At 39.2% G+C, this 12,677-nt stretch overlaps 1 protein-coding gene across 1 annotated transcript; it reads left to right on the top strand.

Moving 5' to 3' along the window:
- The first annotated feature begins 3,051 nt into the window (after positions 1-3,051).
- Positions 3,052-4,213, top strand: LOC100413831 (olfactory receptor 10A2). The gene has a single exon (XM_035264333.3). It carries the CDS (start codon positions 3,085-3,087, stop codon positions 4,036-4,038), a length of 954 nt encoding a protein of 317 aa, XP_035120224.2. The 5' UTR covers positions 3,052-3,084; the 3' UTR covers positions 4,039-4,213.
- The last annotated feature ends 8,464 nt before the right edge of the window (positions 4,214-12,677 follow it).

Genomic DNA, 12,677 nt, shown 5'->3' on the forward strand with positions numbered 1-12,677 from the left:
TTCTGATATGTGTGTAGTGAAATATCACTGGGGTCTTTATAAAATTATATGCATTTCCCTAATGGTGAATGCTTTTCATTTTTTGTTTAGTTGTTGCTTATAGGGGGCATTTTTGTTTTGTTTTATTTTGTTTCAATCGTTTTCCAGTTTGGTTACTTATCAGAACTTTTCTCTATTTTCAGAATTTTAAAGAGGACTTTCATTAAAATAAAAACATGTTTGTGTGAATATTTTAAAATTTTCTTTCATACTTAGTGATTCTTTTGGTTCAGAAAGTCATCACTTCCATTAGATCAGAGATATTTATTCTTCCCATGGTACTTCTTTGAATATTATTTCTACCCCTCTTGGTTCTTTAGGTCATTGTGGAATACCTGTTATTTTATTTATTGCATTTTACTTCATTATTCTTCTTATAATTATGTTTTCCTAATTTTTACCAGTAACTTGTGTGTAATTTTTCAAACTTGCATTCTAACTGACTAACTCAGTTTTCTTAAGTTTCTGGCATTTTGCTCCATAGGGTTTAACTTCAATAATCGTGGCTTTGTTTTGTCCCCCAGATGGTCTTTTCTGGCCCAATACTGTCATTTTCATGAGTAGCAATTTAGTATTCTGTTGTTGTTATTATTATTATTATTATTATTGAGACAGAGTCTCCTTCTGTCGCCCAGGTTGGAACGCAGTGGTGCAATCTTGGCTAACTGCAACCTCTGTCTCCTGAGTTCTTGCAATTCTCATGCCTCAGCCTCCTGAGTAGCTGGGGATTACAGGCATGTACCACCATTGCCAGCGAATTTTTGTAATTTTAGTAGAAACAGGGGTTTGCCATGTTGGCCAGGCTGTTTTCGAACTCCTGGCCTCAAGTGATCCAATCGCCTTGGCCTCCCAAAGTGCTGGTATTACAGGCATGAGCCACCATGCCTGGCCTAAATATTCAATCTTTTATAGGGCTTTGTTGAGAATAAGTAATAAAGACAATTCAATGCCTTTCAGTGCTCTTTCAGATTCTTTTATTGAAAAGGAAAACAATTGCTCTGATATCTTGGATTTCATCTCATTAACCTAAAGTGTTATATCTCCCATAACTTTCTCTGTTTACTTATTCTGAAAGACAAAGGGCTGGCTTGCCTTGCAATGTCAGTAAGAGAGTTTCTATTTTTGTCTTTACTTTTTTCTTTTTTGTTGAGACTGAGTCACTCTATCACCCAGGCTGGAGTGCAGTGGCACAATCACAGCTCACTGTAGCTTCAACCCCCTGAGCTCTGGTGATCCTCCCACCTCAGCCTTCTGAGTAGCTGGGACAACAGGCATATGACAAACCCAGATAATTTTTCCATTTTTTGTAGAGATGGAGTTTCGCCACCTTGCCAAGGCTGGTCTCAAACTTTTAGGCTCAAATGATCCACCTGCTGCAGTCTCCCAAAGTGCTGGGATTGCAGTTGTGAGCCACCATGCCTGGCCTACAGTGAGAGAGAGATGAGTTGAGATGATCTGTTCTTTTATCATTGGTTCTTTTATTATTTTTTAAACTTACATTTGTTTTTCTGAAACTGAGCTCAAAACTGTAGTCATTGCTTCATTTAATGTTTAGCACTTCTGAGAAATCTTACATCAGTTTGATTATAATTCTTTTATAAGAATGGTGTTTTTTCCTTCACAGATACTCTGAAGTTTTAAACATAACCTTGAAGTTCAAATTATTCACCAAGACATGACCAGTATTTAACTTCTTTTAAATAAGTTGTCTGCTGCTTGAAAATGGGTAGAAGATTGAGAGTAATTATGGATATGCCACCTCTTCTTGATCCCAGGCCTACAGCTTTTAATCCCTTCTCTATCCCATTCTCTCAACAATGTCAGAGTGATCCTTCTACATAGCATTATGACAATGTCACTCTGCAGCTTCAAATATTAAAGTGACTCTCCTCATCTATAAAGTCCAAAATTCTCAGCATAGAATAAAAATCTATTAAAGTATCATATCCAAAACATTGTCCACATCTTGTTTATCTTTTACTTTTTGTCAATTTACTGCTCCTAATGTTTATTATTAAAATTTTTTACCATAGTTTGCTGATCACGTTCATTTCTTTTTTTATTTATCCCAGCCTCTCAGCAGGCTTCGTTTCCCAGCTTCATATCACCATTTCTCCATTAGACTTCAATATTCTAGATTACAAAGACAGTAAGAAGAGCCTCTAGATAATCAACTAAAATTAGAAACCAATAATACAAAATTGGGATCCACTTGTGTCTAGGAAATCTCCTAAACCTCTTAATGTTAATGATGTTCTCTTGCTTATCTTTTTGTCTGTCTTCACTGTGATTTTGCAGAAATCCCAATTCTAATTAATGAGTTAGTGATCAGATAAGGCATGACAGTTCAACAAAGCATGGTTTAGTAAAACTCTGAAGTCTTTTGTAATCCAATAGATGTGGTTTTGATTTAAGATCTGCCATGTTATTGGTGCTCCTTAAATTATCTGGGATCAGTTTCCTCACATATAAACCAGAGATATAAAAGAACAAAAACATGCCTATGTGAATAGTCCTCAATATATGCCAACCTCTCACCCTCCTTTCAAATTCTAGCCAGTCAAAAAAGATTCATTGAAGAGTAGAAAAATTATCAAATGTATTCTTCGTGATAGTTATAAATATATTTCTAAAGTTTTGATAAATTTAAATGTATATGTTCTTTTATGAAATTATGAACACTGTGTGTGTTTCATAAGTTTAAGTATTTTCAGAAACATCACTTTCTTCCAAAATGTATCCTTTGATGGTTCCTTCAGAAACTCATGATTCTGACTTTGCATGGCATTTCTGAATAACTTAATGTGTGAACAGAAATATCAATGCCTCTAGAGCCTGATTCAGGCCCATCTCATAGATTAGGCTCTGGCTATTCTTTATTGTATTTTTATTCTTAGACAACCCAATGCCCTTCCTCTTCCAGCTGAGGTGCTGATCTTGCCTCTTTCCCTGACACTAAAAGGGAATCTGAAAACAAATTGATAATCTGACTTCCAATGAAGACTTTTTCTATGTGACCACAGCTGGGCACTTTTGCTCATACTTATGGCTACAGGAAACTGGACAAGAATAAGTGAGTTTATCCTCATGAGCTTCTCTTCCCTGCCTACTGAAATACAGTCATTGCTCTTCCTGACATTTCTAACTATCTACCTGGTCACCCTGTTGGGAAACAGCCTCATCATTCTGGTTACACTAGCCGACCCCATGCTACACAGCCCCATGTACTTCTTTCTCAGAAACTTGTCTTTCCTGGAGATTGGCTTCAACCTAGTCATTGTGCCCAAAATGTTGGGGACTCTGCTTGCCCAGGACACAACCATCTCCTTCCTTGGCTGTGCCACTCAGATGTACTTCTTCTTCTTCTTTGGGGTGGCTGAATGCTTCCTCCTGGCCACCATGGCATATGACCGCTATGTGGCCATCTGCAGTCCTTTGCACTACCCCATCATCATGAACCAGCGGACACGTGCCAAACTGGCTGCTGCCTCCTGGTTCCCAGGCTTTCCTGTAGCTACTGTGCAGACCACGTGGCTCTTCAGCTTTCCATTCTGTGGCACCAACAAGGTGAACCACTTCTTCTGTGACAGCCCACCTGTGCTGAGGCTGGTCTGTGCAGACACAGCACTGTTTGAGATCTACGCCATCGTTGGAACCATTCTGGTGGTCATGGTCCCCTGCTTGCTGATCTTGTGTTCCTACACTCTCATTGCTGCTGCCATCCTCAAGATCCCATCAGCTAAAGGGAAGCATAAAGCCTTCTCTACGTGCTCCTCACACCTCCTTGTTGTCTCTCTTTTCTATATATCATTAAGCCTCACATATTTTCGGCCTAAATCGAATAATTCTCCTCAGGGCAAGAAGCTCCTATCATTGTCCTACACTGTTGTGACTCCCTTGTTGAACCCCATTATCTACAGCCTGAGAAATAGCGAGGTGAAGAATGCCCTCAGCAGGACGGTATGCAAGGCCCTAGCCCTCCAAAACTGTATCCCATAGCCCTTAGGAAGTAAGACTACATCTTATGGGATGAGAAAAAATGAGTCCCAGATTTGAGATTCCTTTCTGCACCTTTCTACATCTCCAGTGAGATGAAGCCCAGCTGCCATTTCCAAAAGTCTGCCCATTGCAGACTTACATTGTTTCTCTTGTTTCAATTGGTATGTCAGCACTTCTGTGGTCAAGTATTTCCAGATATTTACATTTGCGTGTGGCATATATTGTGTACAATGTGAAAACGCTAGTCATTATAACATGGGGGCACACATGGTAACAGAGGGTAAAACCCATTAAAAATCATCTTGTCACTTTTCTTCCTCTGGGCAGATCTGATTCTCCATTCGTGAGATAGAAAATCCCATGATCTTTCCCAACACATAACTCTCCTCACCATCTTACTTCAGTTCGTTCTTTTAAGCTTACTGGTATGCAGTATGCATGTACAAGGATAGATCAAAATTTCACATGCATATGCCTTTATAACCCCAATAACCATTTCCTTCTCACTAGATTTTTCCCAGGAAGAATAACGTGATCTTCCCTAAGCTGTCTATTCCATATTGAGGTTCTTATGTTCTGTTGAAGTAATGTCGCAAATTTCAGTCATAGCTTTTAATACAAATCCCAGGTGACTTCAGAATAAGTGTTCGTTAACCACAAGATTTCTCCTTCTTCTTATAACCTGATAGTACTCTATTGGTAGATGTGCCCTAATTTAGCCAGTCGTTTAGTACTATAAATCGTGCTGCAAATAACAGACTTATGCATATATCTTTTTTATATTTTTGCTAGTGTACCTGACAATTAGAAATCTAAAAACTGGATTTCTTGGGCAAAAGTTACATACGTGTTAAATAATGTTGCTGTATATTGATTGTCTGTCTAGCTGTCCTCTGAACTTACTGTACCATTTTATGCTCTCGCCGGCAATTTATGAGGTGTTTGTTTCCCCATAACTCATCAATAACATTTGTCATGAAACAACTAGAATTTTGATTATTTAGTATTTTGTAAAAACTCAATGAAATTTTAATTTGAATGAAATAAATTTTGAGTAAAAAAAAGAAATGGATGATTAAATCAGAGAAAAGGCAAACTTCTGAGTTATAGATTGGATGATTAGCAATTGGTAATGTCTTGGTGTTTCATTTTCTCTTCTTTTGAAAGGTTCATTTTAGCCGAATCTATTTAATCTCTCGAGACTCCATCCACTGTGAGCCCTCAAGCGGCATAAATCACTCCTTCCTATATGCACCCATTTCAAGTTTATTAATAAATGTTTTGTATGTACTACCTGTACAGAATGTACATATACTTATTTTTACATGCTTGTCTTCTTCCAACATTTCTGTAACTCTTCAAAAATAAGAACTGCTCAAATGTTTCTGGTGTTTTGTTTCGTTTTTGAGACAGGGTCTCTCTCTATCACCCAGACTGGAGTTCAGTGGCAGAATTATGGCTCATTGTAGCCTCAAACCCCTGGGCTCAAGCCATCCTCCTGCCTCAGCCTCCCTAGTGGCTGGAAATATAGGTGTAGACCACCATATCTGGCTATTTAAAAAAAATTAGTAGAGATGAGGTCGTGCTACACTGCCCAGGGTGGTATCGAACTTCTGAGTTCAAGTAGTCCTTCTGCCTGAGCCCCTCAAAGTGCTGGGATTACAGGTGTGAGCCACTGCATGCAGCATAATTGTTTCCCTTTCCTTTCCTTTCCTTTCCTTTCCATTCCATTGCTTTCCTCTTTTCTTTTTCCTCCCACCCTCCGTCCCTGCCTGCCTTCCTTCCTTTCATCCTTCCTTCCCTTTTCAGGGTATTCTCTGTTACCCAGGCTGCTGGAGTGCAATGGCACGATCTCAGCTTACTGCAACCTCTGCTTCCTGGGTTCAAGCAATTCTCGTGCCTCAGCCTCTCGAGTAGCTGGGATTACAGGCATGCTACACCAAGCCAAACTAATGTGTGTGTGTGTGTGTGTGTGTGTGTGTTTAGTAGAGATTGCGTTTTGCCACGTTGGAGTTCCTGGCCTCAAGTTCCTGGCCTGCTTCGGCCTCCCATGGGCTGGGATTACAGGCATGAGCCACTACACCAGGCCAAGTGTTTCTCTTTTAATATGACATAGGCATTCCTGAAAAGCTTATGTTATACAAACATTTGCATTAAAGATATTATTGGGAAGTAGGGCTAGGGTTAGGCTAGACTCAAAATATACATAACTTCAAAGCATTAATAGAAAGAACATTTGGTCCCCAGAGAGACAATGTAGACTGCCCGGACAGGCAGCTCATTGAGGCTGGAGGTTGCCACAGTAGATCATTAAAATATGCAACAACAGTAGAATGAAAATACCAACAATGCTTTGATTAGAACAATGATGTTTGATGCTGAGACAATTTGAACGGGGGTAGGGAATAGTCCTTAGGTGGTCATGGGAGTCAGTGCCACTTGTCAGAAGCCAAAAGCTGCATAAAGCAAGTGATACTCCTCTCTGGGGATGAGACCTTAGATGCAGGCACACTTTAAAATTTTTGTATAACATAGCCACAAGGGTTCCTGATGCCAAAGCCTAAAGCCATTTACCTCATTGTTGAAGATTTGTCTTGCCCAAGAAAAATTTTCACATTACAATGAAATCACTCTCTGATATTTCAGTAGTGTATGTAAGATGAATAAATGGGTGGGTAGTCCAACTGAGAAATGATGGTGACCTGGAGTAGAATGGTATGTATAGGAATTAATTTAAAATAAGTTTTGGAGGAAGAATTGATAGGAGTCTTAAAAGTAGATTACATGTGGGGAAATGCACTGCTCAAGAAAGGAGGGCTGATTCTAGAGCAAAACCAATTCCTGTAGTAGAGCATAGGTGTTCTGAAAGCCTGGAAGGGATCCATAAAAGAGGTATAAAATAAATGAATATTATTTACACAGAAAGTCAAGCCTGAAGCTTTTTCCTTCATATCACGGCGTTATGAATCCCTTTCCACATTTTAGGAATACCTACCCTAAACCCATGGGAATTAGACTTGTCTTAGGACCAAAGACTTTCATCACAGGCCAGGTTCTCCTAGAATCAGATATGGAGCCAAGGACTCAAATAAAGTTGACTTGTTAAGGCAAAACTATTAATTGAATGGCAAAAGTTGAGTAGAAATGGAGAAGAGGCTAAACAAAGGTGCAATTTCAATTGAAATCCCATATTCAACCTGATCCAGTGAGGAACCCCAGAGCATACATAAACCTCAGAGTTTGTTCATATCAGGGCATAGGAAGCAGGCTTTTGTTCCACTCCAGCCATCCATTGACTATTAGTGGACTGTGAGGTGAGTGAAGGGAACAAGTAAAACTCTCAGGTACCTCTGTGTCCCGGAGAGGGTTCCTAATACCCAAGGACATTCTTTTGCAGCTCTCAGATGCAAGCTGTTAGAAAGAAATCAAGTAAAGGCTATGCTAAGTGTTCTCTCTCTCTCTCTCACACACACACACACACACACACACACACGAAAACGTTTGGAGGTGGTGGATATGTTCACTAAGTTGATAATTTTTTTTTAAGTAAACCTCAAAGAAACTGAGAAAGGAGGCACAGAGCCAGTAAAAGTGACTCAGAAGGATTAAGAAGGAACTACAACAGTGTCCACTACAGTCCTCCTGTTAGAAGTGCTTGTCATCATCTGAGTGTATGAGTCAAGAAAAAACCAAAAGGGTTTAATCAGAACATTTAAAAATGACCCCTGATAGGATGACTATAGTTAAACAAAAATGTATGGCCGGGTGCAGTGGCTCATGCCTGTAATCCCAGCACTTTGGGAGGCCAGTGCAGGCAGATCATGAGGTCAAGAGATCAAGACCATCTTGGCCAACATGGTGAAACTCCGTCGCTACTAAAAATACAAAAATTAGCTGGGCATGGTGGCACGTGCCTGTAGTCCCAGCTACTCGGGAGGCTGAGGCAGAATTGCTTGAACCCGGGAGGCGGAGGTTGCAGTGAGCCGAGATCACGCCACTGCACTCCAGCCTGGTGCCTGGCGATGGAGTGAGACTCTGTCTCATAAAAAAAAAAAATGTATTGTTCCAGGGTGAGAGACACCCTACATACTCTGACTTGATCACTTGATCATGCAGCATGTACATGTAACAATTTCACCTGTACCCCATCAATTTGTACAGGCAAAAAGATTACCATGGAAAATAATGATCACTAACACCCTAAATGTATAACACAGGTCAATGTGTAGAGACCTTTCCAAGTTCAATACCTACCCACCAGTGTGGGTAGATGTATCAGCAACTGATGCATCTGTTTTTCTTCAGATTGTTCCATGAGTAATTTGAACCAAACACAAATATTCAAACTCGTCTCCCAAAGAAATACATTAATTATTAGAAATAAGAGTCTACACACATGTAGAAAATAAATATTTTCTTATTTAATTTATTATTTTCAAGGTATCTTTATTTTTCACAATGGATTCAGAACCATGCATCATTACACAGGGCAGTGATGTTTTTTTTTCTTCATCTCCCATTTTTATAGTGGTCCCGTTTGAGATTTCTGGGACTGAGACAGTAGGTCATGATGGATTGATTTACCTCTTAAAGGCTTCTTGTTTAGGAATCCTAAAATAAAGCTGAAGCTTTGGGGTTGCTGCTCATAATTTTATTAAATTATTATCCAGGTCTCTCAGGCTTATTGTTTATGTCCAGGGAAAGGAGAAATGGTGGTGCTATTTTTGAAGACACATAGCTTTCTTCTAGTTACATGTTCATTACAGGTATAATTTCACATTCTTACTTGGTTATTTGATGTTTGCCCCTTCTCTAAACTGTATGTTCCATGAGGCCATGGAAAATGTCTATTAAATTTAATTTAAATTTCTAGTGCCTGCTACTTGTTAGGCATCCACTAAATATTTGTTGGATGAATGAAGCAAGACTCAAAGTGGATCTTGTGCATTTGTTTATTGGCCATTGCAGCCTGTGTTACAATTGTTCCTTCTCCAAATTCTTGAGAGCAGGACTGGGGAGAGGGAGAGGATGAGATGAAGAATGGCAGTGAGGACTCAGGTGACCATATCTACTCTTACATTATCTTTAGTTGTAATCCCAAGTAGGCATGGGAACCAACAGGGATTTAGAGTATATACCAGAAGAAGAAAAGGGTTATCAGGGAAACAATCAATAGCTATTAATTTTTATCCACTGAGTAACCTCTCTATTATCAATTTTTTTGGGAAATGTGAAGTATTTCCATAGAACAAAGTGCAAGATGGGCATGCCATTGTAATCAATCAAAATAGAAAATCTCAAGTTATATAGATAGGAGTGAGACAGACCAGTACATTAAATATGACTTGTAGAAAAATTCAAGTGCATAAGTGCGAATACCATGCTAGATACTAACCAAACAGTAACGATCAAGGCAGATAAGATTGCTACTTTCAATAAGAAACATGCAATCAAAAAGATCTCTTTCAAAAACAGTAAGAAATATTCAGATGTCCATTTGGGTCTTTGAATGAAGCCCTTATTATCTGGGGGAAATTTTATCCCAAAGCATTGACTTTGCCTTACTCCCTCAACTTCAAATCCTATTGCAGAAAGGTTAGAATGTTGAAACTGTTAATTGGAGTTTCTTAATCTTAACCTGGAGATAATCACTGCCCCAATCAACAGCATCCCCAATGAACTGTTTATGGTTTTTATTAATAGTCTCTACTTGGTTTAGCCAATGATTAATTGGTTATCCTCTTCGTGCCTGAAAACTTCTCCTGAGTCCAGATCAGAAATACTCTTGATAACCAGCCCAAAAGAATTAAAAGTGAGGAGAACTATGAAAAGAATACTGGTATATTCCTCAAATCTCTCCTGGGTATAAATCTTGGAGGATAGATAAACCACTGAGTTTTGTCCCTTTACACTTGTAGCCTCACAAGTGCAGAAAAAATTGGAGCTGCAGCAAAGACCTTCCTCTAATTACAAGATTGCAGCATCTTCAAGGATTTTTGCACTCCTGGGAATTCCCCAAAACTCATACCTGTTAAAAAGTGAATCTATTACTTCATCTTAGGAAATGAAGCATTGGGGGAGTCACTTCCCTACAGTAAACAGCAGGGGATGAAATGATCCTGAGACTCAGCCTGGAATTCTCTAGAGTGACTGACACAGACCCAGTGCAGAACTCCTCTAGAGTGACAAAATGCTGCACAGCTCGAGGCTTTTTCACAGGGACTGACCCAGCCACAGCCCAGGATTTACCTAAGAGTGACCAACACAACCCTGTGACAAAACTTCTCTGAGAATGTGACAAAGATGCAATCCAGAATTCGCCAGCATTGTGGACTGAGACAAGCACAGCCCAGAGCATCTTTGGAATGACTGATGCCACTGACACAGCCCGGGGCTTCTCTGGAATGACTTGCAACAGACAAAGCCATAATTTAGGACTCTCCTGGAGTCACTCACTCAGAAATAGCCTAGGGCTGCTCTAGAGTGACTGATACAGACCAGAGCTTCTCTGAAATTTATACAGACAGTTGTCACTGGCAGGAGGTGAGTAAAGGCTGAGAAGATGGGGCACAGACTTGCAACCTCTTGTGTATTGTATAGAGGCTTACCACAAAAAATGTGTCTTCTTGGACACATTTCTCAAAGACAGGAAAAGAGAGCATGGGCCCTAAAAATAACTGTGTTTTTTTAAAAACCCAACCAGTATCTGAAATTATTTAAGGTCACTGATAGAAAAAGTAGATGGTTTTTCCCAGAAAGTTAAGATTAAAAAATTGATGTCAATCAATTTTAGGATATGGTTTATTGATGTGTCTCAGTGTCTTGACTCTCTCCCAGAAAACAGTTTGATTAAATATTTTACGGGAGTGGATACCTGAGACACACTGAGTGATATAAAGCTATTGTATTAGAGTAAAGCTTTTAAAATATTTTCTCAGAACATAGCAAAATATTTAAACAAAAGAAATATACCTTGGAAGACAAAACCCAATATACCACTTATTTAAAAAAACACTTAGAGTTCTGACTTTGACTATAGGCTCAGTTAGTGATCCAACAGTGTCATCAAAGTACTATAAAGATAATTAAACCTTAGGCTGCATTAAACACTGAGCATTGGAGTTAGCACTTTAGGTGCAAAAGATACAGGATGAACACACAGATTTGTCCTCATGATGTTAACGATTAAGATAGCATAAATAGATGCACAGGCACATAATTATAAAAGTACTCTAACAGAGCTGTACACAAAGTGTTATGAGACAGCCAAAAAAACCATCCTTCTTTCTGCCAAGGGAGGGCAGGAAACTTCAAAAAGAAAGTGATGTTTTAGCCAATTCTTGCAAGATGAGCAGAAAGTTATACTTTTTTAAGCTCCTACCTATGAGTAAGAACATGTGATATTTGTCTTTCTGTGCCTGGCTTATTTTACTTAACATAATGACAATCCCAACACAAAGAAACGGTAAATGCTTGAGGTGATGGATATCCCAATCACCCTAATTTTATCATTATACATTGTATATACATGTATCAAAATATCCTATGTACCCCCAAAATATGTACTGTACATATGTACTATACTATTACATATCAATTAAAAATAAAGAGAGTGTGGGTAAATAATTTGAAGTAAAGCAAATAAGAATAACCCAAAACCTAAAAAAAAGTTGTACATAGTTTCAGGGAAAGGATTCCAACAAAAGAGCGCCACATGCACAAACACAATGAGTGCTGAGAGACTGTGATGTGTGTAGGGAACACAAAGTATTTTTGTATGACTGGAAAAACAAGCAGAGATCATAGGAAAATACCTCTTTGAAGAATTTACTTTGTCCCAGAGGCCACATGGAGTAATTGAAAGACATTAAGCAGGTAAGTGACTTAACCAGAGTTGCTGACAGATCACATACAAGCCACGGATGGTTTGAAGAGAATGAACTGGAAGCAGGTTTCTACCATACTCCAGGCCAGAGAAATCCAGAACCTAAATTCAGTGGTGGTGGAACTGGAGAGGTGACACTGAATTAGTGTTTAAGAATAAAAATAATCAAGGCCTGGCGCGGTGGCTCATGCCTGTAATCCCAGCACTTTGGGAGGCCAAGGTGGGTGGATCACGAGGTCAAGAGATCGAGACCAACCTGGTCAACATGGTGAAACCCCATCTCTACTAAAAATACAAAAAATTAGCTGGGCATGGTGGCATGTGCCTGTAATCCCAGCTACTCAGGAGGCTGAGGTGGGAGAATTGCCTGAACCCAGGAGGTGGAGGTTGTGGTGAGCCGAGATTGCGCCATTGCACTCCAGCCTGGGTAACAAGAGTGAAACTCCATCTCAAAAAAAAAAAAAAAGAGTAAAAGTAATCAAATTTGGGGGATGAATTAAAGGATTATATCCCAGTTTGCAGTTCCTGGCTTGTACTTTGGGGTAGTGCCATTTACTGAAATAGGGGAAGTACAAAGAGGGATTTTGAGATGGAGGAAGCAGACAAGTACATTTATATCTCTTTTTATTAAGTCCAAGTTAATTATATGATGCTATGTAATATTCTTTTGTGTTTTTATCAAAATTCTTTATGAATGGGGCTCATGGTACCTACTTTGTGTAGGTGTAGATGCTTCCTTGATTACCACATTTTC

Source organism: Callithrix jacchus, chromosome 10 (genome assembly GCF_049354715.1).
Source record: "Callithrix jacchus isolate 240 chromosome 10, calJac240_pri, whole genome shotgun sequence".
NCBI classification, from domain to species: Eukaryota; Metazoa; Chordata; class Mammalia; order Primates; family Cebidae; genus Callithrix; species Callithrix jacchus.